A 27,901-nucleotide genomic window follows, 5' to 3' on the forward strand; every position below is an offset into this window, starting at 1 on the left:
TTTAAACTAAAATGAAAACATCGAATTTTAGGGATTCAAACTTTTGTGATTTTTCACGATTATAGCAATTTCCAGCCAAATCGCAAAAACGTGTACCCCTGAAAATAATCGGCTATATGGTATTAGCTAAGACTTTGAGTAGGAATTCCAATGATTGTGAGGCAATATTAGCAAATTCCGAACAACAAAATGGAGAAACAAACAAATGAATAACAAATATCATATTTAGACAAATTTAATGAATAAATAACAATAATTAGAGAGGTTTATACAAATATAGACCAAATATAATGGTGTTATGTTGCATAAATTAAGTCCTTGCATTGTGAACTCGTTTTAACAGGCAACAACAGTCCAAATCCTATTTCACCATTGGCCCAGAGTGCCACTGTCGGAGCTTATGTATAACTATGGTCTGTTAGCAGCTGTCGGCAAACCAATGACACAAAACGGCTTCATAAGTTCTCCTATCTTGTGCCTAATTCATTTTTTCTTGTTCAGACAATAAAATCAGTTAAAGTTAAAATAAACCAAAACCAAACGTTCACTCGCTGGTAAAAATGTTGATACACCAACGGTACTGTCGGCCAACCAAATGTACCTTCACTCGTTGGTGATGTTGATACACCAAAGTTACTTCTGACACACCAATGGTAGGCTGCCAACTGAGGAGGCCGCTATTGAACAAATCCATACTGCCATCTGAGACAGCGCAAATGACGATCGCCAGTTAAAGTTTATTGGTATCAATCTTGATGGTAGAAGTTGATGCCATTGATCTACATAAACCATCATCACCAGCAGTAAATCTAAGGTAACCACTGTTACTACTTTCAATGGCAACCCTAATGACAAATCGTCTGCACTGTATCTGTATCATATGTTTATAAATAGGATAAACACCCCCCTTCCTCAAGGCCAGGATACTGAGAGCTTCCAACCCTTGAGGTAACGGTCTTGGTTTCTATCTTGAAATTTTGCCAAGTAAAGGGTAAGGTAGGCAAGGGTATCACCCCTCTAGCTGGAGATTTGCAAGTCACAATTTAAAGGTGTAGTACTTTTCTACTAATAATTGGTGAACATCAGAGAAAATCAACACCCAAACCTATTTTGTGTTAGATACATGGCTACGAGGCAAGAATGATTTACCATGATTTGTTGTTTTGTCTGTAGTAGCTATACATTATTCTCAGTCATGTTAGAGATAGTCATTTCACCAATTTTGATGCATATTTCCTGCAGAATGTAGATGATGTCAAAGTTCTACAATAAAATGCTGCATAATGATTTAATAGAATTGAAGAATTAGATCCCATTGGTATATACTAAGATACAATATCCTTTCGAACTCTCTCTTCTGACAGAATGGTCTGTCCAACGTCCGGCACATCCTCAGCTATAACTGTCACTTTGCCCTGGTAACTGGTCACATGACCTGTCGTCTGCTTCTCCCCTTCGTCATCCTGGAGCTGACACAGGAGGTTGTCATTCTCATAGGTAGGGAAGAAGTACCTGAAAACAAGAAAGGACACATCTGAGAAATTACACTCACACATTGGGGATAGGAATGTGTATACTGTAAACCAATGTTCATTCGCGCGTGGTTTCTTTAGCGAATTTCACAATCCAAGTAAACTCGCGAAAGTTTATATCCTCAATTCAATATCTACATCATCTATATTGGCAGGAATTGTCATTCAATTGTTAAATCAGTGAATATTTATCATCGTGAACTTAGACAATACCATTTTACCAGATTCAGTGTGTAACATGAAATTGCACTTTAAGAGAGAGCGAAAAGCCCTAAAAAAATTACCGCTAAAAAAATTCAGTTTACAGTAGTTGATGTACTTATTTTGCTGTTATCATTTTGGAGCTTTCTGCTTGTTCACCAATAAGCTCTTTAACCAGTTAAATAAATTATATCTTTTTACTTGTTCGTTGAAGACTGTATATAACGCATTCAAACCCAGTGCCCAGGGCGCTTAAAAATTGAAACAGTAAGAGGGCAAATAATAAAAATAAAAACAAATTTGGACTAGACTTTTTGCATAAGAAACCAATAAGGAAATCAACACAGTTTTTTACATTTTCAGTGTGTATATAATTTGAAGTAAGTGGTCATGACAGGAAGCAAAACCCACTTTCAGTACCAACTGAACCTGTATCATGGCAATTACTAAAACATCTTCAAGCCAAGAAAGAGACATCCGATAGCACAAAGACAAGAGGTTTTACTGACATATGTTTACGACGGTATAACAACACTTACTACAATGATACTTAATGTAATGTGTCTGTTTTTGCATCACTAAACCTTTTAAATATGATCAATCTGACGAACATGTGTTTAAACTATAGAGTTTCATTGGACACAAGACGTTGGCCTCACATTGTTGTTTTGGACATGCAACCCTCTGGCCAATGTCATATTAATGAACAAGTGTAAGTTTCAGCCACGCATCACCGGACACAACACTGAAATTGATTGGTCAGTTCAAGATTGAGATTACTGTACCTGACCATGTCGACGGTCAGTTAAAGACTAGCATATGTGACCTGATGGTCATTCTAGTGTGTGTAGTATCTGCCTCCTGCCCCTCCCCATGTTAAATCTTACCCGCACAGGTAACTGGTCGTCAAACACCCCATACAAAAACTCGCTCATATAAATTACCCAAATGTTACTTTATCAAAAGAAAAAAAATTCCTATCATGAAATCCTATCTTGAAAACAGATCCTGAGGAAAGTACGCAAATCTCCTGAATTTGGAAGGGATTTAAAGAGACAGTATACACCAACATGATAAATGGGCGACTTTGAAATCGGAACCCTACTTAATTTTGTCTGATGACAAGGAGCCTTGCGGAGTCCCTACTGGGTCCCCTGTCACAGACCTAACACACACTTCCTGTAGTGCTCCTGTTGGGCCCGCTCATCATCGTTTGGCCACCGGCGGTCCGACAGAACCTTACCTGTGAATTCTCACCTTGTCTGGCGTTAAGTCGTTACTTTGTCTGCTACAGGTGTGCAAATAATTATTCTTACCTTACATTTTACGTCACATTAACGTTATACAATCTGCCAGTTGTCTGATCAATTTAAGGATTAGTTTGGTCGAGTTTTACATTTTGGTGTCAACTATGGCGATATATCTACAGATAACGCATTTCCTTAAGTGTTTGTTTAACACTACATTCGTAGACTACACCCAACTAAAAACGATTTCTCAAATGTGGAAATTCAAAATGAGAAACTTTAATGGTTAGAACTGTTCACCAGTTATTCATTTTCCTATCTAATTCCTCATATATTACCATGATCTTTGATATTATATTAAATTAAAGTTAGGTAATTGATAAATTAATTGAAAAGAGCACTGCATATATTTTGAATACATTTGTATACCCAAATCATTTATGCAATGACTGCTATGGTCCAAAAGATGAAACCAGATGAGCTTTCAACTAAGAAGAAAGCTTGACTTTCAAGGTTGATCAAGGTCATTCACAATCATCAGACATTTAAATGTATAGGACACATATTTGACCTTAAGGACAAGTGAAGGTCAAACATGTTTTTTATTAAAATAAAGCATGTCTGCATGCTATTAAAGGTGTAAAATAAAGAAGCAATGAGAATAACAACCAGCTAGGCCTTTTAGAAATAAGTCCATGTCAGGTAAATGAGCTTTTAAATCCATCCCATATGTTCTGATTGTGTTTGCTTGTAGTTTGTAGGAGAAGATTGATAATAATTATAAATAATCACATCCAAAGCTCTGATTATATAATCAATTAACTGAATAAAAGAAATTTCAAATCCGAACATTGTGTTTGTTTCTGTCCAATTACTGGCTTATTGTTGATAAACTTCATTTACGTTTTAAAGAAGAGGAAAGAATTAACATGCGTAAAATGATCTTAAAATTCTACCCTGCTGTGGACATTAGTTACAAACTTGGGAACTTAGCTATAGACTGCTGAAATCTTCTGTTTGACAAACAAAAATTATACATTGAGGAGCATCTGTATTTTATCTGTATTTATATTAAAGAGAGAGTAGGTGGGTTTGGTACAGGACGACACACCACAGACATCACTGAACTGTGACCGTTAGAATCCTAAAATATACATATTAGTGAAATCTTACACTCAATAACTATAATTGTCCACAAAAATACTTGAATTGGCATCAAATGTGTAATAAAACGATGATTGACTATCGACCATTAAAACAGCCACCGGCAAGTATTAGGACCAATTTGAGTTATTGTAGTGTCTTTTCATTGGTCGTATCCCACGGTTACTTGCTTCAGTGCCACCATGGAGGACTAATATGATGTTTTACACTCTGTAATTACTCGCGACAATCACTAGCTCTGTACACAGGTGCACCGATAATACACATCTACCCAAAGGAGCGGCTTCTCCTTCGTCCTTCTTTATAGCAGACTCGGCCAAGTGAAACCGTCCGACTTAATGGTGTGTGACATGATCACAGATTGGTATCACGGTGTGAATCTGTCCCAGTGGCAGCACTGGAGAGGGTAGTCAGGTGTCAAGCTTCATATTTCATCCATAATTTGCAAATGAAATCTTTTTTTTTATTTATCACATATATATTCATGACTATTGATAAGGTCTTTTTGTAAAAATTGATAAATAACTCTGGGCCCAGACACCATCGGGGTCTATCCAGGCACAATCTCACCATCTTAAACTCATCGCACTTAATTCTAACTTTACGATCTTTTTCCCTCACAGTGGTCCTATAGTGTCCAACCGAGCAAGTCTTATATTGTAACAATAGACTCCTAGCAACACTTTTACTATTTCTATGAATAAGCGAATACATTACAAGCTATGATCAAGGTCGGGTCATTTTGTAATTGCTGTCAATCTATCTGTCACTGTCTTGATATTATATCATAATGTCCCTAAAATGTTTAATTAGTGGGCACAGATTATATATACCATATTCTTGCCCTAAACACATATGTATATTTGGACCCAATTAATACCAATGGTTATAATAATTAGCCCACACTATTTTTATAAATGCTGGTTTATGGGGCCTATAATGATGATAATAATTATACAACCTGAGTCTCATGAAAATTCCTTAATGTTAAGTTCACTATAGGAAAGCATTATAATAGTTAAGTAATACATCTTCAATTAAGGAGCCTTCCTTAAAATCTGCAAAGCTTTCCAATGGAGAATTTGAAGTTAAGGAATTCCTTTAAGGTAAGGAATGTTCCTTAAACTTGGCCCACGGAGAACGGGCTAAAGAACAGATGCTATATTTATTATGCTTAAAGCAGGCCCTCCATCTGCATAGGAAATTGGGCCCTTATCATGGATACCTTAGAAGGTTACTACCCCACCCGTCATGTACCTGATGAGCCATTAATCATAATGCCTTCAAAATTAAACATTGTCACCGAGTTGGACCCTTATTATTATTCCCATGGTAGGTCCTCCTTATGTATATCATATATTATCAGTAATATCTGGTCAGGCCCTAATTATGTTTTTGATGGACCCATCAGTGACATAACATTCCAATCCTCTTCACACTCACCGTTGGTGTTGGTATCTGCACTCGCTGCTCCCTCCCTATACAATCCCCTATATATAAATGTCTTATACAGGAAATTAACAAAAAACGATATTCAACTCTTGAAACTTTAAACCAGGCTTTCATCCCACTAATGTACACTATAAAAATTTAATAATAAGTCTTCGTAAAAATGCAAATAAGCAAAAAAATATACATAACACCTGAGTACGACAATGAAACCGATCACATAATCACGATGCTCCCTGACCTCGTGGATTGAGTTTTTGACGTATGATTTACCATGACCCCACCGGGATTACTAGACTTGTCTTTACCCCGACACAACAAAGTTTGACATTGGCCTTTACTTCAGACATATCACTTTTTACGACACATCAAAAATTACCATCTGAAATTTGAAATTAATTGAAAAAATAGTTGTACAATCTGGCCTTATAAACTTATGCATGTACATTGAGATGAGAACAATGTCATCTTACTATAAATGTACAGATTCCTCAATCAAACTTTAAACATAGCCCCATTTAATCTTTTAAAAATCAAATTAAAGGGACATGTGCGGTATTATTTGTTCAGTTTCAGATTTAGCCTGCCCAAGAAAATTCCCCCCACAAAAGATGATTCTTGTATTACATTTTCATACCAGTCAAACGTTTTGTACTTTTGCTGGTATCAAGTTCAGAATTTACATAACTAGAGCATCCTTATAAAAAAATATTTTAGACATTTACGCAATTTCCACGTGTTTCATGAAAGGCAAGCTTGAAGAAAAATTTCAGAAATTCATTTTTAACGTTCCAACATTAATCCAATGCAATTTTCTGGTTTTATATAGCTGAAACCATTTCATAATAATTAGTAAAATAAAGCATTAATTGGGTGTTTATTATGGCCAAAAATTACCAATGAAAGCCATTTTTCATTTTTTCCCCGCAATTTTTAAAGATGCTCCACCGCCAACAGAGCATAAATGATACTCATCATTTGAACAATTATTGGGGTTTAATCGTGTATATGTATGTCTAATTAACACAAAAATCATATAAAATAATTTGTTTTGATTTTGGTGCATGCGCAATCAGTACTTCATTCCATATAGGATATAGTGTCAGGGATTTTTTTCGGAAAGCAATTAATTATTTTTTATATTTCAAACTTTAAGTAAAATTAGAAGCTCAAACTTTTCAATGGTGGAAATGGTGTAAAGTAAGTAACTTTTGTAACTGAAAAAAAACCACCATTTTGATAGTGAAAAAATACCATTTGTCAGCAGTGGAGCATCTTTAAACATTTTCCCAGCAACATATATATTGCTTATTTTCGGGTAGCATTTTCATTAAAGTTTGCATGGAAAAAATCTTTTGTCCCCTTCTTTTTTTATAAAACATCTTGATTTTAACAATGTTTTATTCAAATTAAAATATTAAATTCCGATTAAAATATTAAATTCCGAGAAGCAGCATTCACTATCAAAGAAACAATAGAAACTCTATCGCAGTCAATACCATTTGTGAAATGGATCTTTAGAAACTACTTTCAAAAATTTAAAAGCATAAAGAAAAAGGCTGAAAACAATTACCAGCGTGAAGGTTATCTATGTAAGAAAATAGACTTATCTGATTGGTTTAAAATTACCTGGTAAAATACACACAAGATATATGTCATAATATAGATTACCATAAATTCTCGTTAAAATCTTATCTCCCTGTTATTGTCGTCACGCTTTCTACATTGCAATATCTGCTGAAATAGAAGTTTTTATTCTGAGAGTAACAGTTAACTTTTAAAACCTAGACGGCAGAACGGACAGACTTTAAAATTCACCCCAGAATAGTTTTATCAGATCGAGTATGTGTTACATGGTACTGTGACAGTGATCGGATAGCATCTGAAATTTTTCTCCGATGGTTACCATCGCAGTCTGATTAATTAGGCGAAGACAGGTTAATTACAGGGTTCAATCAGGTGAGAGATCGACCTTTTGTTTTTTTTGCGGACGGGCAACGAAACTCTCCGCTATCTTCTTTTCGACATCTCTAGGTTGTCAACAAATACAAAGATCACATTACTCAGATGGAACATCCAGGATTATCTTCCGATTGTTCTTGTCTCATCAGTAAATTTTTATTTCAAGGTCAAGGTCAAAGAAGAAACCATATGACGTGGCACATGATTTTTAAAATATTCTCACATTTGAAAGGGCCTGTAAGGGGACTGGATAAATGGAAACGGCTAAGATTTTTTTTTTCTTATCTTATAAATATAAAATGCAATGATATTCTTCACATAATATTTCTGTATACATTAATATCACTTTCTGAAAAAAGATTGATATGTACCAGTAACATTTAATAATTTAAAATCTAATAAATAATTTGAAAAAAAATCTTTCTACTTGAAAATTGAATTTATTCAAAAAAGTTTGAAACTCTTCATAAATTTAATGATTTTCTTTTCAAGGTTGATGATCTCTTAAACAATTATACTGATATCAATCTATCTGATGGAAAAGCAATATGAAAAAATACCCTTTTTATCCAGTGGTTGCCTGCTTCATGTACCATGAACGGTGAAAATTTATCAGTTTTCCTCTTTAAAAAATCTTAAAATGAAAAACTTTAATGTTGTGAAATTTAAAAATTGCATGAATACACAAGAATGCATCGTGGCCATTAGAAATATATTTACATAATTTCCATGGAAACTGATGTATACCCTAAAACCTATTACTGAGATCAAGTTGATACAGCCCGCAAATTAATGCTGTCGGGTTAAAATCGGCACAACATGTGCTTGGTTTTCGGATGCGATTATAAAATATATTTAATAGCAAAGCCTCTGTCCTGATTTCATCAAATTGAAAAGTCCCATAAAAATAACGAAATCTTTTACGAGTATCTATTGGGAGAGGGTTTTCAAAGTTCAAGGTGACCTTTGGCATCTTACTTAACAAAACTTGGGTTTAACCCGAAAATGAAATTTTATGCATTGCTTATTTTTAGACCATGTCATCATGATAGCATATCTAAATTATATTTCCAATCTAATTAGAGCATTTTTAAGTCAGTGAAAGCAACATTGCTCTAGAATTCATTTGTAGGAACTTTCGTTACTTAAGTTCAGCTCAGTTTTAAATTTAAATCATTTAGATGTTGTTAACATTCATTATAATTATCATTATGTGTTAACATTCATTATAATTATCATTATGTGTTAACATTCATTATAATTATCATTATGTGTTAACATTCATTATAATTATCAATATCAATATGTGTTAACATTCATTATAATTATCATTATGTGTTAACATTCATTATAATTATCATTATGTGTTAACATTCATTATAATTATCATTATGTGTTAACATTCATTATAATTATCATTATGTGTTAACATTCATTATAATTATCATTATGTGTTAACATTCATTATAATTATCATTATGTGTTAACATTCATTATAATTATCATTATGTGTTAACATTCATTATAATTATCATTATGTGTTAACATTCATTATAATTATCATTATGTGTTAACATTCATTATAATTATCATTATGTGTTAACATTCATTATAATATCATATGTGTTAACATTCATTATAATTATCATATGTGTTAACATTCATTATAATTATCATTATGTGTTAACATTCATTATAATTATCATATGTGTTAACATTCATTATAATTATCATATGTGTTAACATTCATTATAATTATCAATATGTGTTAACATTCATTATAATTATCATATGTGTTAACATTCATTATAATTATCATTATGTGTTAACATTCATTATAATTATCATTATGTGTTAACATTCATTATAATTATCATTATGTGTTAACATTCATTATAATTATCATTATGTGTTAACATTCATTATAATTATCATTATGTGTTAACATTCATTATAATTATCATTATGTGTTAACATTCATTATAATTATCATTATGTGTTAACATTCATTATAATTATCATTATGTGTTAACATTCATTATAATTATCAATATGTGTTAACATTCATTATAATTATCATTATGTGTTAACATTCATTATAATTATCATTATGTGTTAACATTCATTATAATTATCATTATGTGTTAACATTCATTATAATTATCATTATGTGTTAACATTCATTATAATTATCAATATGTGTTAACATTCATTATAATTATCATTATGTGTTAACATTCATTATAATTATCATTATGTGTTAACATTCATTATAATTATCAATATGTGTTAACATTCATTATAATTATCATATGTGTTAACATTCATTATAATTATCAATATGTGTTAACATTCATATCATATGTGTTAACATTCATTATAATTATCATTATGTGTTAACATTCATTAATTATCATTATAATCATCATATGTGTTAACATTCATTATAATTATCATATGTGTTAACATCATTATAATTATCATTATGTGTTAACATTCATTATAATTATCATTATGTGTAACATTCATTATAATTATCATATATGTGTTAACATTCATTATAATTATCATATGTTTATATGTGTTAATCATTTAATATCATATTAACATTCATTTAATTATCATATGTGTTAACATTCATTAATTATCATTATGTGTTAACATTCATTATAATTATCAATATGTGTTAACATTCATTATAATTATCAATATGTGTTAACATTCATTATAATTATCATTATGTGTTAACATTCATTATAATTATCATTATGTGTTAACATTCATTATAATTATCATTATGTGTTAACATTCATTATAATTATCAATATGTGTTAACATTCATTATAATTATCAATATGTGTTAACATTCATTATAATTATCATTATGTGTTAACGTTCATTATAATTATCATTTACATGCCCTATGGATATATGATACAGATTAATTCAATTTTTTTCTCGACAGAGACTGCCATGGTGGCTTAGTAATAAAGATGTCTGATATTTTAGAACAACCAGGTTTTCCTCTGGTAGATCCATTTCAAGCCCTACTGAAAGGAATTGATGCCATGAACAGGTGGTAGGTCTTTTTTTCCCCTGGATACTCTGGCTTTTCTTCACCATCAAACTCTAGCATCTCCTCAAAAAACTAAAGCCGTTCATTAGAATATGATACATAAACAAAATGATTTGAAGATTAGCAAAGACTATAGACAAGAGGTTTTGAACAAAAGACATCCATAAAATAGAAGTAAGTCAAATGATGTATTAATTAAACGATAGACTTTTTATATTTTATGAAAGCTGGATAATGTTTGGACAATCATGTTGATCTGAGAGTGTTTGGTCAGCAGAAAGTGAAATCTGTGAAACACAAGAGTTACAAATGATCTGTCAGAATACGGAGAAAAATTTAGGTCTACATTTTATTTATGTGACAGAACTTCTTGAGAAGAAGAATGGAAAAGATACCAATGTGTGGTCAACTATTTAGAATTTTTTTCTGATTTATTTACATATATGACAGTAAACTAGAGTGCCACGGTAACATTGACATTAGCAGGACGGGAGAATGAGGACATCGAGGACATCAAGAACATCGACGTGGGGGACGACCTAGATACCTACACCTGTATCACCAACATACCTGTAAGTATATACCAGTGTCTGATTAATTAGCATTAAAATGTCAATGTTTATGAATAAATTTATACCTATATATTTAGCAAAATATATTCAACCCAAAGTCTCCATTCCTGCATAAACACTTACCTTAATACATACTGACAATAATTTAGTTCAGTTATGGCAATTTAAAATTTTTAACTTGGCTATAGGATACAATATTGTTCTGCCTTCTTTCCTTTTTAGTTGTTTGAAAAATATTTTTTACTTATATAAGAACAAACATGTTGAAATTACTTGTGGGAATATTATTTCAAAGCATTAAAAGGAATTAAGTATGACAAACTCATTAAAATTTGCACTCAATTTGATAGTGAATATCTGAAGCAGAAACAGACAAAAAGATGGGAATTTGTGACATTAGCCATCTCTCTACATGTATACCCCTGGGAACTTATATATCCCCCACAAGCTCGTCTCAATCCAGTGACTATACATGTAGATACCCCCTCGATCAGTTTAAATGTTTACGGACACGACACATCTAATTGTGTTCATCCCCTACATCGTATCCCCCGTACCATTTATACCTACACGGCCCAACGACTTTCCATTTTACTGTCATCTCCAGGTTCACGACTGACTGACCTCGATACAAACTTATACCCTCCCTTGGTAACGGTACTCGAATAGTAATGATAATCAACACATCTTTTCTTTCCTCCCATGATGCTCTAGGCCATGAGCTAGGTCAGAGATCACCCTCAGGTTTCTTCTTATATTCGTATATTTTGACACAAAATTTTCATTTCCTTTTCTACAAACTGGTAGATGAAATTCATGGTCAAGAAAAGAAATAAATGACCATGTTGGTCACTTTATCCAACTTGTCAGTGGCCAATGGGCATCGTCATGGTGACTATTACTTACAATGTCCAAAGTTTTATCTTTTTTACATCTGATATTATGTTCAATTTTGTTTTTTGTTCTAACAAGCTGTCTATGGTATCCAAAATATTGCTCATTGGGAGTGATTCCAAACCAAATTTCACAAAATCTGTGAAAAGAGTCATCATTAAATAACTTTGGTAATTTAAAAATTGAATTCAACAATTTCAATTATTTTTTACTAAGTCTTGTACAAACCTTACATTTAGATATTGGATTCATTTAGTATTTTATCATGGCATTCTATATACGTATACATGTATATGTATAGAAAGTGAGACAGTGTCTCATCTCTGGTCAACAGCTTTGTAAGAATTCATATGTTAAAATGAAATATTGTATGGTATATTTTGTGAGAATAAATGTTTTATTTGCTTGGTTCTTTGATTGTTTTGTTTTAGTTTTTATGTTTTGAGCAATACTTCCCAAATCAAAACAAATAGATACATTCAACACATTTAAGGAATAAAAGTTCACACCAGTTTCTATATATACTTTGTATATAGAATGACATTCCATTTCAATAGTAACCTGTTTGGTACCGATTTTCCCACAATGCAGTTGGAGGTGATGCGTGACAGTACCAGATCGTCCAGATTATTCTGTCCCTTTATTACCAGTTTCATTTGTGTCGAGTTTCGATGATAAAACTAGCAGATAAGAATTGTGGTCAGTTTAATAATTATGGTTTAAAGTTGTCAAGGTGAAGTAATTACTCTCGGCTTGAGTCATATATCACACCCTTACTTATCAACTGTGTTACAGTAAATATCAGTATGTACATTCTCATACCTGATAGTAATAATAATCTGTACTGATTTTTTTCAAAATTTACATAGGTACTGAATTGCCATGAAATTCCTTGAAATGTGTAACAGGATTGGAGAAAATGTAGTGACCAGACCAGGTTCAAGCCCAAGACCTCCTAACACTAGCCAGATGTTCTACCGATTGAGTTACCTGGTCATCAATTATCGACCCAGTCCAGTCCCGCTACAGTCCTCCCTTTTTTCTCAAAGTCTTCCCCCTTGAAGACATACAGATCCTTATACTACCACCATGGGTATTTTGGCGCCAAGTTTGTAACAGAAGATGAGAAAATCTAGCGGCCAGACTGGGGTTCGAAGACAGGACCTCCGAACACTAGCCAGATATTTTTCTGATTTAGCTACCTGGTCACTGATGATCGACCCGATAAAGTTCTGCTACAAATGTATAATTATTTTTCTTCAAAATTAATAAAACATTTTCTGTTTGCACATTCCTATCTATCATACTTTAATGTTTTGCTAATAATCATTATGGTCATGTATTGTATTTATATATATTTATAATATTATTTTCTTTTAATTCATATAAGTCGAAAACTGAAAATAAAAAACTTTAGGAAATTTATTGGAAGCGAATACTTTCTCTTTCGAAATTCTGAGATATTTACCATCCCTAATGACTTTCAGTGAAAACACTTCATCCGATTTTATCAATACATGCAATTTGAAATGTTACTAATTTTGGGTTTTGAAACCTACAGGTGTAGTATTCGTGTGGGACACAGGTGTAACAGGGGTGGGAATATCTACCAGGACAGGTAGGTCAAGGTCGTTATAACTGCCACCTCAATGCACCAATCTAAGGATGGCTAAATTGTACACTTCCGACGCTTTGTTCCAGCGGCGATCGCTGTCACGGTATACCATGTTACACTATATACTTACCTTGACAGTATAGCGTCATAGATCAAGTGTAATTATCCACCCAGAAAAACTCCCCAAGTACACTTTATAATTAATGATTAATACACTCGCCTCAAATATCCGGCGATTGATCATCAACTCAGTTTAAAAAGAAAATTGACGGCTGAGAAATATTTCCAGTGACAGTGAATGAGAGTTGAAATATTTTCTTCTGATAGTAAATGTAGGCTGAGTATACAAGTTCAATGGTAATTCCAGTCTATTGACTATTTAACCATTCATGATATCTGGAATTGATTATTTATCGAGTTCTTAACATTTAAAAACACACAATGGACGAAAGGTTCTCAATTTCTTTGATAATGATACGATATATCGAGGAGATTTACATTGGTGTAAAATGGCCATCAAATTGAGATTGACCTTTAGAATTGAATGAATAATTCTTTTAACAAATTGAGTTACATGCTTACACATCAGAGAATCTATAGACAAATACCAGCTGCTTGTCTATAGGAAGATAAAAAAATGTGACCTTATTATCGGCTATTAATAATTTAGTGGCCTTAATAAAAAGTTAATTAATTTTAAAACATATATTGATAATTAAGCATTTCTTTTTTACCAAAATTACAGATACAAACTCAACATTAGAAGACCTTGCTTAAATCATTGGGATTTATTTAAAAAAAAAAGCAGTTTGCAGTTCTTGCTGACAGCTTAAATTTAATTAAATTATCTTAAAATAATAAGTAATTTCTAATCCATCTTATTATTTCTTAATTAGCATGCTACTCTGACTGTATGTGTATAGTATAAATACAAAATCACATTGGAATGGATTTAGATGGATGCCCTCTCAAACTGAGTTACAGTAAGTATAAGTGTTTACCTGAATGATGTTGACAAATGAGCTGTTATGACACAGTTTGATGAATGAAGTTTACAGTGATCCATACACCGTATTCGACCCAATAAGCGCCCCGTCCCTATAAGCACCCTCCCTTTTTAGGCTACAATATCATTGAGAATGGAAATTATTTTTTTCCGAAAATTATTGATTTTCACTATATATTTAATGGTATACTTTTTACAATATTTTGTGAAAGGGAATTATAAGAGTCCCTAATTTTTATTTATAATTTTTAAGCACCAAGGGCGTTTATTGGGTTGAATATGGTAGATAATTTAACATGGAATAGTCGGCAAGATATTTAGGGTCCGATATCTATACCATCCTAACTTTGTGTCTTTCCTGGGTCCCCCTGTCCCCAGCTATGTGTGTCTTTTCCTGGGTCCCCCTGCCCTCAGCTATGTGTGTCTTTCTTGGCTCCACCTGCCCCCAGCTATGTGTGTCTTTTCCTGGGTCCCCTTCCCCCAGCTATGTGTGTCTTTCTTGGGTCCCCCTGCCCCCAGCTATGTGTGTCTTTCTTGGGTCCCCCTGGCCCCAGCTATGTGTGTCTTTTCCCGGGTCCCCCTGCCCCTAGCTATGTGTGTCTTTCTTGGGTCCCCCTGCCCTCAGCAATATGTGTCTTTCTTTCTTGGGTCCCTCTCTCCGATCTCCAGCCATCTATCCTCCCACACACTTCTACCTCCAACCCCCCCCCCCCCCCAAGCAACTCCCTCTCTCACAGGTGCCTCCATCAGAGTCAACAAGCACTTCAATGTAAGTTGGTATGACTTATTCTACAGTTTTTGGAAAACAGATTTTAATCTTTGATCAAGTTTAACATGAACAAATGGTGATGAATGTCTTTACATAGACGAATAATTTTACTCAAATGACTAATCAAGGAAACTGTCATTTGCATGGATAAGCTAGTTTTACATGACTCTGCAGTCAACAAACACGAGAAAGTTATTTTTCGGCTATCTACAATTATGACACTTAAGTATGGGTTAAAAAGACAGTTGATGTATTAAAATTTTTGGTAGAAGTGAACCTAATTTGGCGTGATACGTCCCTATAACGTACACAAAGACAACGTAATCGGATATCATGGGAGTTTTTTAATTTCTGGCAGAAAGCTTCTTAAAGCTAAAATAATTGAAGGTTTTTGTTGTTCAAATATGACTTGGAATTGATGGGGTAGAGGGTTTTTGAACTGGGGTAATTGTGCTGAGTGCCGACGCTAAATGGGCAGGAACAACGTAATCTGTTTTGTGGGCGACATTTGTAAAGTACACTTCACACATTTGACATCAGTGATACACATCCCATAATGCAACAGTCATATATATACAATGGTGGGAAAATTGCTAATTACTGAGTATTTAAAAATAGCTACAACCACAGAAGGGATTGGCTTCAATAAAAATATCTTGTATGAAGCCAAATAAGTAAGTATCACCTGCAACTGAGTAAACACCAGTCAAAATAAACTCGCGAGTCTATTGCGACTGAAAATCCCATTTGACTGAAAGTTTCTTCTATAACTACAACACATAGTCTTAACGAGTATGTTCAATTTTTTCATTTGGCTACAAAGGTCAAGGTGCATTGGTTTGTCAGAATCAATTTACTAACCTTTTATGATTAGAGGTTCATTTCTGGCAATTTTCACAAAGCAGTAAATTAACGGGAAGAAGAATACTGATCATAAAAACTATAGGTTTTTGTGACCTAACCTTTCTATAAATTTACTGAGGCTGGTTCAGGAATTAGGTTTGTGTGACCTAGTTTGTGTACATTCTGCACCTAGTTCCAGATATCTACTTCAGGAATTAGGTTTGTGTGACCCAGTTAATGAATTTATTGAGGCTGAACTAGGTTTGTGTGACCTAGTTTATGTACTTACTGAGGTTGATCCCAGATATCTATTGCAGAAATTAGGTTTGTGTGACCTAGATTGTGTACTTACTGGTGCTGGTTCAAGATATCTAGTTCAGGATTTGGGTTTCTGTGACCTAGTTCGTGTACTTACTGAGGTTGATCCCAGATTTCTACTTCGGGGATTAGGTTAGTGTGACCTAGTTGATGCATGTGGTCTAATAATTTTTCTTTGTCTTCAAACTTGGCCTGGCAGCCTATACAGGTACACAAGTGGACCTACAACACGGTTAATCAATAGTTATATTAACCCAACTTTAAACTCACATTTCATGAAATATCACCCTCTGAGCCAAGAAACGTGTAAAGTTGACAATGTATGGAAGTGATAAGATTTATTAAATATACAGCACTTGATAAAGCTTGACAAAAACCCTGCTTTTTATGAACAAGAAAGAAACACATTCAGAACTAAAGGAGGAAGTATTAAGATTCAATTGTTTGAATGAGAAAGAATGTTCTTGCAGATCAAGGCTTATCAGGCATCATCTTGTTTCACATTATTGTTTTTATTCTTTTGTTTCTGTTCCAAGAATGTTTGAATGTGTTTTATAGCCTAGCTATACATGGTCATTTTAAGAAAATACCAGAGTTTGTAAAGCTTGAGTTCCCAATAAAAATTACAAAGAAAAAAATAACTTAACTATGGTCGTGTCACACCTCAACCTTCCCTGTATTGACCCGAACTTGTGTTGTAACTAGCAAACAAAGGACTTATATATATATACATATAGTGGTTTCAAAATGTTAGACACTTCATTAAATGTTTGGCTTAAGCAGCTTTCTATTCAAAAGGAGAGGAAAAAGTCTACCAAGAGATTCTAGAGAAAGTTAATTCTATTACCTGTCTTCTAATGAAGTTAATTATAAACATTCATGAAATATCACCCTCTGAGCCAAGAAACGCGTAAAGTTGACAATGTGTGGAACTAATAAGATTTATTAAATATACAGCACTTGATAAAGCTTGACAAAAGCCCTGCTTTTTATGAACAAGAAAGAAACACTTAAGAACTAAAGGAGGAAGTTTTAAGATTCAATTGTTTGAATGAGAAAGAATGTTCTTGCAGATAAAGGCTTATCAGGCATCATCTTGTTTCACATTATTGGCATCATCTTGTTTCACATTATTGGCATCATCTTGTTACACATTATTGGCATCATCTTGATTCACATTATTGGCATCATCTTGTTTCACATTATTGGCATCATCTTGTTTCACATTATTGGCATCATCTTGTTTCACATTATTGGCATCATCTTGTTTCACATTATTGGCATCATCTTGTTTCACATTATTGGCATCATCTTGTTTCACATTATTGGCATCATCTTGTTTCACATTATTGTTTTCATTCTTTTGTTTCTGTTCCAAGAATGTTTGAATGTGTTTTATAGCCTAGCTATACATGGTCATTTTAAGAAAATACCAGAGTTTGTAAAGCTTGAGTTCCCAATAAAAATTACAAAGAAAAAATAACTTAACTATGGTCGTGTCACACCTCAACCTTCCCTGTATTGACCCGAACTTGTGTTGTAACTAGCTCACAAAGGACTTATATATATATACATATAGTGGTTTCAAAATGTTAAGACACTTCATTAAATGTTTGGCTTAAGCAGCTTTCTATTCAAAAGTCTACCAAGAGATTCTAGAGAAAGTTAATTCTATTACCTGTCTTCTAATGAAGTTAATTAGCTTTACTTGTTGATAAAAGTCTAAATTCATTCGTAGTTTCACGTCTTGGAGGTCAAGGTCGTGCAGTTCCTGAAATACAAAAAAGCATGCGCAATAAGACTTGTTCTAAATCCTATATATCTTACACTGTATATATCTTTTGATAAAGCAAATAAAGGGGCGCTTGATAGAAAAATATTTGGACTATATGTAGCCTACCTTTCATAAAATTTTCTACGAAGTAAGCCATAAATTAATTTGCAAAAGAAATCAGTAATGAAACCAACAGTTTATGATATTTTCAGTCTTCATTTTATTCGAAGTAATTGAAATTGAAGCCTAAAAAATGTGGAGGGGCACTTATATGGATGGGGACGCTTATTGGGTCGAGTACGGTAAATTAATTTTTCTTGATTCTGTTATTGTTATTCTAATTTTAGATAATATTTCATCCGAATCAAAAACTTCTCTGTTTAGTCCACTTTGTTAGAGATATTTGATGCTTTAGTGTGGTTTTTAACTGACATTTTAAATCTTTCAGAAAGTTAAGGTCCATAACAAAAATACACGGTCATGTTCAATCTTTAAAAAAAAAACGTAATCATGACACGACATAATTTGTGTGATGTAACCAGATCTGACTAACTGAACAATACCCATTGTATTCTGTCAAAAACAACTACACTAAACCCTACAGTAACTCGATCACCCACACATTGTGTATAAAACACAAGGTATACAGAGTTATCTCCCTTCTATCAAATTTTGGATACCTATCGTCATCTATACAGAAGATTAGACACAATATTAATATTAATAAAGTGATATTGGATTGTGCTTTGTCAGGGATACCAATAGATTTCGCTGAATTTTGTTGAATATCTTGTAAAATCATTTTTTTTGTCTATTTGTAATGATATAAACTAGGAGACATTTTGTATCTGATGTTTATCAATATCTAGTTTGATGTTTTAGGATATCATCATCATTAGATGAAAAAAGCAATTGAGATTATTTATGTATATACATATGTATGTACTGTTAATATGTAAGGAGAGGGCATGTATAGGCATGTTGCCTGTTGCCCAATTCCGATTGTCTTTTACAATAATAAACCTTTTAAGCATAGAATCAAATAATATGTTGACCCAGATATTAAAAAATTAAAAGTCATCTGTGAATTTACATATTTCAGCTAAATTCTCAGATTTTTAAGGTTTTTCCCGGCTCAAGCCTAACTTGGAAAAAGTTTAGATGAAATGTATACAGTTAACACTTTTGATCATCAATAGCATCCTTCTAATTATAAAACACATTCCTCTTCGTTAGAAGTAGAACTGGTATTACTAAAGTAAGAACCTCCATTCAGCACTCTTAATGTAACAATTAAACCTTTAAATCTTCAAATATTAAAAAGGTCAGTTGATAAGAAAACTTTGCATCGTGTTCAATACATGTGGACTTGAATGTCCTGAATATGCACATGTACAATGTAGTATATTTGGCCTTGATTAAGGTCAAGGGTCACACACCTTGTTGGATGCTGATTGATTTTGTATCTGTCCAGTCTATAGACTCTCATTACAGATAATCACTTCAACCCATCAAACTGTATGCTTGGATTGTTGACTATTACCAACTTTTTAGCCCAGAATTTATTATTATTTTATCTCTGTAAAACTAGACCATTATCCATTTTTAATGAATTATTATACACTTTCAACATCAATTTGATATTAAAGTTGGCATCATGGACGAAGGGAAGTAACTCTTGCTGAGACCCAGACAACAGGAGTTGTGAACTTACCTGCATGTGAGCGTGAAGTTTAGCTGAGTTACTGGAGGAGAACATACAGTAGAGACAGACGGCCTGGGATCCCGCCTCCTCCTGCCATCCCTCCCACTCACTGTCAACCATAAACAGATTTGATTAAGTATAACTATTTTGTAGTAATTGATCAATGAATGTCACTGGATTTGCATGCACTCTTTTTCTGAGACAGAAGAGGAAGAATTACTTCCTGAAGCAGAAAAACTACATATCAGTGACAAAAAGTATATTTTAGAAGTAGAAAATGTCAAATTGAGTTGGCCATGGGGTACTACTGTCTATTGGACAAAAGGAGATAATATATTCTCTATAAGGTATTTTCTAAATTTTAATGGATGTTGTCTTTATTATTCAAGCTGGAACAGCTGATTTGACAGTTCTCAAATGTAAAAGCATGTGTAAAAACATTGATGATTAAATTTTTTTTTTTTTTTTTTTTTTTTAAATTTGTTTGTTTGTTATGTTTCATATTCCACTAACAGCCTTTTAAAAAGGTGCCTCATTTAAAAGTATCCTCAGGAAAACTGACTTGGAAAACTGCTCCAAGTGGGATTCAAACTCGACACTCAAGAGGTGGGAGGCTTGTGGCTATTTGTCAAAACACCTTAATCACTTGGCCCATCTGCCCTTAACCTTGGTGTATTCTGTATTTGCACATTACAGAGTTATCCACCCTTGCGGGTAGGTATTGATTGTGACGTCATGTGGTTGCGAGCGTAAAGTCATACTTTCCAGAGAAAACAATGTGAATTGTGCTCACAAAAAAAGACGTTACAATCGATAACTGCCCGCAAGGGAACTAACTCTGTAATATCCTAGTTTTATTGTTTCTAATGCACTCTATGCTAATGAATAAGGATCAGACTTACGCCTCTGTTTCTGTACTGTCATAACTCACTAACAATTTTTTTTTTTTTTTTTTTTTTATATACCCTGATAAGAAATACATATAAATATTGTAATAATTATTCTGATTGCCTTAAGGAAAATATAAACAAATAGAAAGAGAGTGAAGTAGCATGAAAGAGATATTTTGATTGATTGAAAATAAAGAATGAAAGGAGAATAATATGTGAAAGCCCTCCTGCGAGAGGACAAGTTTTGTAGAAAAAATAACTGTAATTCGATTTTAAAAATAAAATGTATTGTTTAAAAAAAAACAAAAAAAATATTCTAAAAATGCTCTCTAGCTTTGTTATTCTAATGAACTCTATGCTATTGAATAAGGATCTTTAAAATATAAACTTACTCCTCTGTTTCTGTGCTATCATCACTGACAATGTCGCGGTCATTCTCCTGTTGTATTGCTTCCCAGTTCTTACCCATTTCCTGGTCATATGAACAAAGGCATATGTTAATTCATTTACAATATAGCTTGTCTTAACTGGATATCATCAAAACCAGCATACATGGTCGGTATAGACCACTTTTCAGGTTACACAGATTGTAATTTCTATATACTTCAGAAGTAAAATACCGTACAACATTAAATCAGAATAGACAGGTATCCGGATTGGACAAGGACAATTTTTGACGGGTTATACAGTAGTACAGAATAGACAGGTATCCGGATTGGACAAGGACAATTTTTGACGGGTTATACAGTAGTACAATCAAGGTTAATTTTTCTCTGGGGTTATTTTACGATAGGTGGAGGGTGAAGACTATTTCTTATTTAAAAATAAACATTCAGCTCAAATGGTACAAATTCTTCATACTGTAAACCAACTTTCTTTGGCACACGATTTACTTTCATGATCAAAGTAAATTTGCAAAGATTTATTTCTGCGAATTAACATCTACATTATTTATATTGACAGGAAATTCCATACGATTTTTAAATCCGTGAAAGTTAATCCTAACGAACTCGTTTTGTATATCACAAAATTTTGTTGCATGGAAAAAAATTTGCTTAATAGCTTAAAGAAATATTTAGCACATTGTATGGATATTTTGAATTTTTATTCTTTCTGGCACCCAATGTCTAGGACATCAGGTGAATATAATGTAACAATCAACATTAATAATTAGATAAATTAATAGGTATCTAAAGTAACTTACCAGATAGTTTATGATGTAATATTTGTCGTAACTTTTGTTTTTCGGATTCACTTTCTTATGTTGTTTCTTCCTCATATGTTCTTTAAGTATAGCTCGGTCACGGAACGTCCTCTCACAGTACAAACATTGTAGACTACAACAAGTATTGTAAATATAGGATGAATTGAATACGAGATCTGATTTTTGGATAAATAACTGAAGCCTTATTTATTTGAAAGACTCGCCAATATTTTCAAGTGCCATCTGGAGTATTATGTTTTAAAGAAACCCAATCAAATGGTATACATGCAGCAATCAGTGAATTTATAAAAATTGGCAAACATTTTTATTATCATACTTACTTACATTTTTGGATCAGAAAATATATAATAACTTCATGTTTAATGAAAGTTAAAATTAGAAATAGAAAATCCTATAAACAACTTAGGGTCTTATGGTCAGTATAGGGGGAGATAATCTAGTATTAGAATAGTATCTAGTATAGAATTCTGCTGAGAAAATCTTATGAACAACTTAGGGTCTGGTAGCCAATCTAAGGGGAGATAATCTAGTATTAGAATTCTGCTGAGAAAATCTTATCAATAACTTTGGGTCTAGTGGCCAGTCTAGGGGGAGAAAACTGAGAAAATTTTATGAACAACTTTGGGTCTGGTGGTCAGTCTAGGGGAGATAATCTAGTATTAGAATTCTGCTGAGAGAATCTTATGAACAACTTTGGGTCTGGTGGTCAGTCTAAGGGGAGATAATCTAGTATTAAAATTATGATGAGAAAAATCTTATGCTCTGGTGGCAGGTCTAGGGGGAGATAATCTAGTATTTTAATTCTAATGAGAAAATCTTATCTTATCTGGTGGTCAGTCTAGTTAGCCTATAAAAGTTACCAGTAGCCTAATATAAGAAAGTTTTGAAACAGTGTGCAAGTACAGTGATCAAGTATGTTATTTTAAATGTAGGTAAATTAAATATAAACAAATCAGATGTACTTACTTATTCAACTTTTCATGTAGCTTAGCCAGAAGCTCATCAATATAAACTGGAAATAAGGAAAAAACTTAATATGCTGATTTGTACAGCACAGTTTTAACAAATTCCATGGCATTCAGGGAATCATTTTATTATATCTAAAAATTGTTACAGGGGTTTTAATAGACAAGATAAAAGAAAATTCAGGAATTTAATTCACTTTTGTAACGCTAGAAAACAGGATTCCATAATAAGACTTATGCAAAATTTCTTTTAAAGTTGTATGTACAGGAACATGTATTTCTGACACAAAGGATGAGGGCTATAGAAAAATTTGTCCTTTTTAAAAAGGAAATTTATCAATAATTTTAGTTGAAATGTTACAGACTACCTGGTATATATAAGTCAGTTGAAAATTTAGACTGTGACCAGTATATGTACTAGTATGTTACATCATAGCAAATAACTGTGTCTTGATTGTCAAAATATTTGGTTGGAAAAATGAGATTTTTTATTTGTACGTCTCTTACCTAGGTTGTTAGGGAGACCGATACTGAATCCATGGTCGTGTGCCATATGGTCAAGTAACTCGGACCTAAAAGACAATATGGATGTGAGTAATTAAGACATATACACAGTTAAAATATTGAGGTTATTACAAATTAATGCATATACCATATTAAACTGATAAATCGAAAGCCACCGTCAATAAATAAATAAAGATATTTTTTTCAAGTGTTCATTGGAAGCCTATCATGTCATGGTAGTAGTGTAAATTATCAACAAGATGGAGTTAAAGAAACATGTCAAAGTAAACACATTTTTCATTGAATTTTTATCTGGTTTGTGGAAGAAACATATTCTGTGATATAATTATATAGCACATTTCTATTGCATTTAAAGATGCTCCACCGCCGACAGAGCATAAATGATATTCATCATTTGAACAATAATTGGTGTTTAATCGTGTATATATATGTCTAATTAACACAAAAAATAATGTAAAATAATTTATTTCGCCTTTGGTGCATGCGCAATCAGTAATTCATTCCATATAGGATATAGTGACACGGAATTTTTTCGGGATGCAATTAATTATTTTTCATATTTTTAACTTAAAGTAAAATTAGAAACTCAAACTTTTCAATGGTGGTAATGGTGTAAAGTAAGTAACTTTTGTAACCGAAGAAAAATACTAAATCGTCTTTTCCTGTTTTTGATGATGAAAAAATACCATTTGTCAGCGGTGGAGCATCTTTAAATCTAGAAATTGACCACTTTCCTCAGAATTTTGAGGTGACCTCGGAAAATGTACAGCCTGGCAGTTTAAAACTTTAGTCTCACATAGCACATTTCAATTGTTTTAATACAACCATTGAGATTTAAATGTTGACATTACAAAACTTAATATTATTCATAAAACATTATAAACACACCTCTTTTTGGTGAATTTTGTACGACAGAAGAGACACATTTGACAAAAATTATCATCATCACGTTCTGCTTGTTGCTGCTGAATAACTTCCTCCTAAAAAATAATCATATAATCTTATAACATTGAATTTAAGATTTTACAATTTATTTTAACATCTGGTACAAAAGACTAATGGAATTGAAAATTCCAAATGATATTAAAAGATCAGGGGCTTGTTTTTGTTTAAAATCACATTGATATCTATGGTCATTTACGAGGTGGAAATAACTAAAGTAAGTGAAGAAAAATTCCTATCCATGGTCAATACCTGAAAGCTGGGTTTCAAACTCAAAAAGCAGAGTTGGATGGCTAGTGGTAAAAAGTTGAAACATCTTCACCTCTCGACCACTGTATAAGAACCAATCTTTGGCTCATATTAATAAAGTTAAACTGAATTATAACAGTAAGATACACAAAACTATACAAATTATACTGAACAATGAAGCTTACTAGTTTCCTCTTCTGTAAATACTGTCGGTAACATTTGTCTTCTGGCAGGACATCAGACAGGAGAAAGTAGTCTTCTGAAGGGTCTGTGGATGCAGAACAAACAGAATTACCTCCCTTGTATTGGCATATCAAAAAAGAGGAATGATGCGAATAAGATATGATAAAATAGATTGAAAATTATATCCAAGTTTACATGCCATTTTTTAATGATTTTTCAGCATTGTGACCAGTATACAGAATATTGTTTTCAGTAGAGTAAATCAAATATTTTAAATGTACAAGTATGATTCACTAAGGTAGCACATTATTCTTTCAAATATAGCATCTATAGATTAAAAACTCCCACATGTATCTAATAAACAAAGGAATTGTTCTTTTGATAATGACAACTAATCAAATTTAATCTATATACACGTGTAAATAAAAAATGGACCAAATTTGGAAAATATAAAGGTCAGTGACTTTAGGGTATTGTAACATGGATGTAATACCTCTGTCTTTTTCTCCAGTGTTGGTTTTGATGACTGAGCAGAAGTCTGTAATCGGCTGTTCCTTGAACCGCTGTTTCCAATATACTAGGTATCTGTGAAAGACATAAGCTATATTACTGGGTAAACTCTCAATTTCCTTATAAATATAAAAACAAGGGCAATAACTCCTGAAGTCTCACATTCAGTAATTTCAGCCCCTTAATTTAACAATAAATCTAACAGGTGACAGGAATATCTTAAGGTATTTCAATAATATTATATATATGCAAAGGACTAAAAATTGCTAATTTGTTCTTATCACTTCAATATTCTTTGAAACACATTTAAAACATCTACATAAATAGTACAATTTAGAAAATAAGCTAAGTACACCAACAATAAAATTGAAAGAACATAATTGAAAGTTGTAGACTAAATTTGAATAATCAAACACCATTTGTCACTAAAACATAATTTACACAAACAGCTATCTATCAAATTGTAACTTGTAAATTTACCTTTTGATATCGGCCACATGGTGCACCTCCGCAATGACAAGTTTATGTGATAGAAGAAGATGGCGTAACAGCTCATTATTTCCCTCATTGATAATAAATGTTTCCTCGCACATCAAACATGTACATACACTTACAGCTGATGTGTTGTTTTCTTTCTCACCATCTTTATCGCCATCACCAAGTGTCAACAAATTCAAAGACTCCAAAACAGGTTGATCTGATGAACCTTTTAAGAGGATAAAAAATATTCCAAAACTGAAAAGTGCAAAGTTACAACATGCATACATGTACATAATCCAATAATATTAGACGTCGATATTGAGAAACTTCTGATGGGCAATATTGACGTCTAATTCCTGACCCCTATATGGGTCTTCGCAAGTTCCCCCTCGAACTAGGGTGCAAGTTTGACGCTTAATTACGAAGTGAAAACTTACCAGAATGTCAAAAAAACATGTATAGCGTGAATCAGTAGTCATCCATGAACACATCCTGCTATAAGAATAGGTATGACAATAAATCCACGGAATAATCACACATTTTGTAGGTGACCCATAGCAATCATGTACAATCTAGGTTAAATAAAATTCCAATTCTTGTCACTTCCAATTTATAAAAATATATGAAGTGAAAAGACATTATTAACAATGGTAGCAAAGGTTTTTTAAATGCATGAAAACAAGTATTTCTTATGAGTTCTGAAGAATTCTGGAATTATTTTGATACAATAATGTATTTTAGTTGAAATACTTCGAAATCACCATTCCGTAATTTGTAATTACCGAGCAAATATGGCGACCGGGTAGACTTACAAATAGTGGTGGGGGTAAAGAAATGTCTAAATTCAGTATTAAAGTGCAATAGTGACGTTTTGGATTTTTGATTTAACATGATTTGGAATAATTCTTTCAGGTAGTGTAAACACAACTTGAAATTTTGAACAAATATCAAGCTCATTTCTACACCGTGTGAATCCTGCCTCGATTGTTAGAGGTTAGACATGACGTAATGATTAAAAGTGTCTCGTCATGCTATACCTCTAACATTTTTAAAGTAACAGGTACATTGTAATTAACAAAACATTAAAGAAGAAGTAGCAAATTCTTATGTTTACATGAATGGAGTACTATTTAAGCATTTTTATTTCAATATATGACAATATGTTGTATTGTAAATGATGCTATATAGTGTATGTACGAAAACAAACAACAGCAAACAACAAGAGATTGAATATGTAAAAACGTTAGGGACAACACAACATATGTTTTTAAGTACATAAAAATAAAGATTCCTACCAAACGTTATAAAGACTGGTGCCAAATTGAAGTACAGCCAGTGTAATGTAGAAAAAAATTTAAAACACACATTGCAAATTCAACAATAACCTTCTGTACATTAAATGGAAATTTTGGTAGCGTCAGCATTACAAATGAATAATTACGTCAGAATCAATGATAAATGCAAATAAACTACATTTTAAAATAGTACAGATAAGTTTAGTTGATGTGAACTGATCATGAACGTTTAATCAAAGAGAAAGTAGACCATAAGCCATGGCATCTGTAAAGCATTTGGTCTTACATGTAACTAAAAAGGCTGTCAAAACAATTAACACCAAAACCATAATGATAACGCGAGTGTGAGGAAATAATATACATAATGATATTTGTTCCAAACTCCGAAGTTAGCAATATATATCCGGATAACTACGTTCGATCTCAACGCACCTGTCATTTCCAAGGAGGCCGCCATGTTGTAGGACCGGAGAGATTAACAAGAAAATAAATATTAGATTAAAAAACATA

General features: G+C 32.6%; 1 protein-coding gene across 2 annotated transcripts; it reads right to left on the reverse strand.

Annotated features, from left to right (window-relative positions):
• Positions 1–219: 219 nt before the first annotated feature.
• LOC138336174 (zinc finger protein 277-like) lies at positions 220–27,849 on the reverse strand. Of its 2 annotated transcripts, XM_069285514.1 has the most exons (13): positions 27,824–27,849; positions 26,097–26,322; positions 25,600–25,691; positions 25,109–25,191; positions 24,621–24,712; positions 23,715–23,779; positions 23,209–23,254; positions 22,222–22,354; positions 21,410–21,489; positions 20,137–20,236; positions 18,327–18,419; positions 16,746–16,870; positions 220–1,512 (listed from the first exon to the last, which is right to left on the reverse strand). In XM_069285514.1, the coding sequence occupies exons 1-13, from the start codon at positions 27,846–27,848 to the stop codon at positions 1,326–1,328; spliced, it is 1,347 nt and encodes a 448-aa protein (XP_069141615.1). In that variant the 5' UTR covers position 27,849; the 3' UTR covers positions 220–1,325. The 2 variants fall into 2 exon arrangements, with proteins under 2 accessions (XP_069141615.1, XP_069141616.1); XM_069285515.1 differs by lacking the exons at positions 220–1,512; positions 16,746–16,870 and adding an exon at positions 18,036–18,191.
• Between the last annotated feature and the right edge of the window lie 52 nt (positions 27,850–27,901).

Source organism: Argopecten irradians, chromosome 12 (assembly GCF_041381155.1).
Source record: "Argopecten irradians isolate NY chromosome 12, Ai_NY, whole genome shotgun sequence".
Taxonomy (NCBI): Eukaryota; Metazoa; Mollusca; class Bivalvia; order Pectinida; family Pectinidae; genus Argopecten; species Argopecten irradians.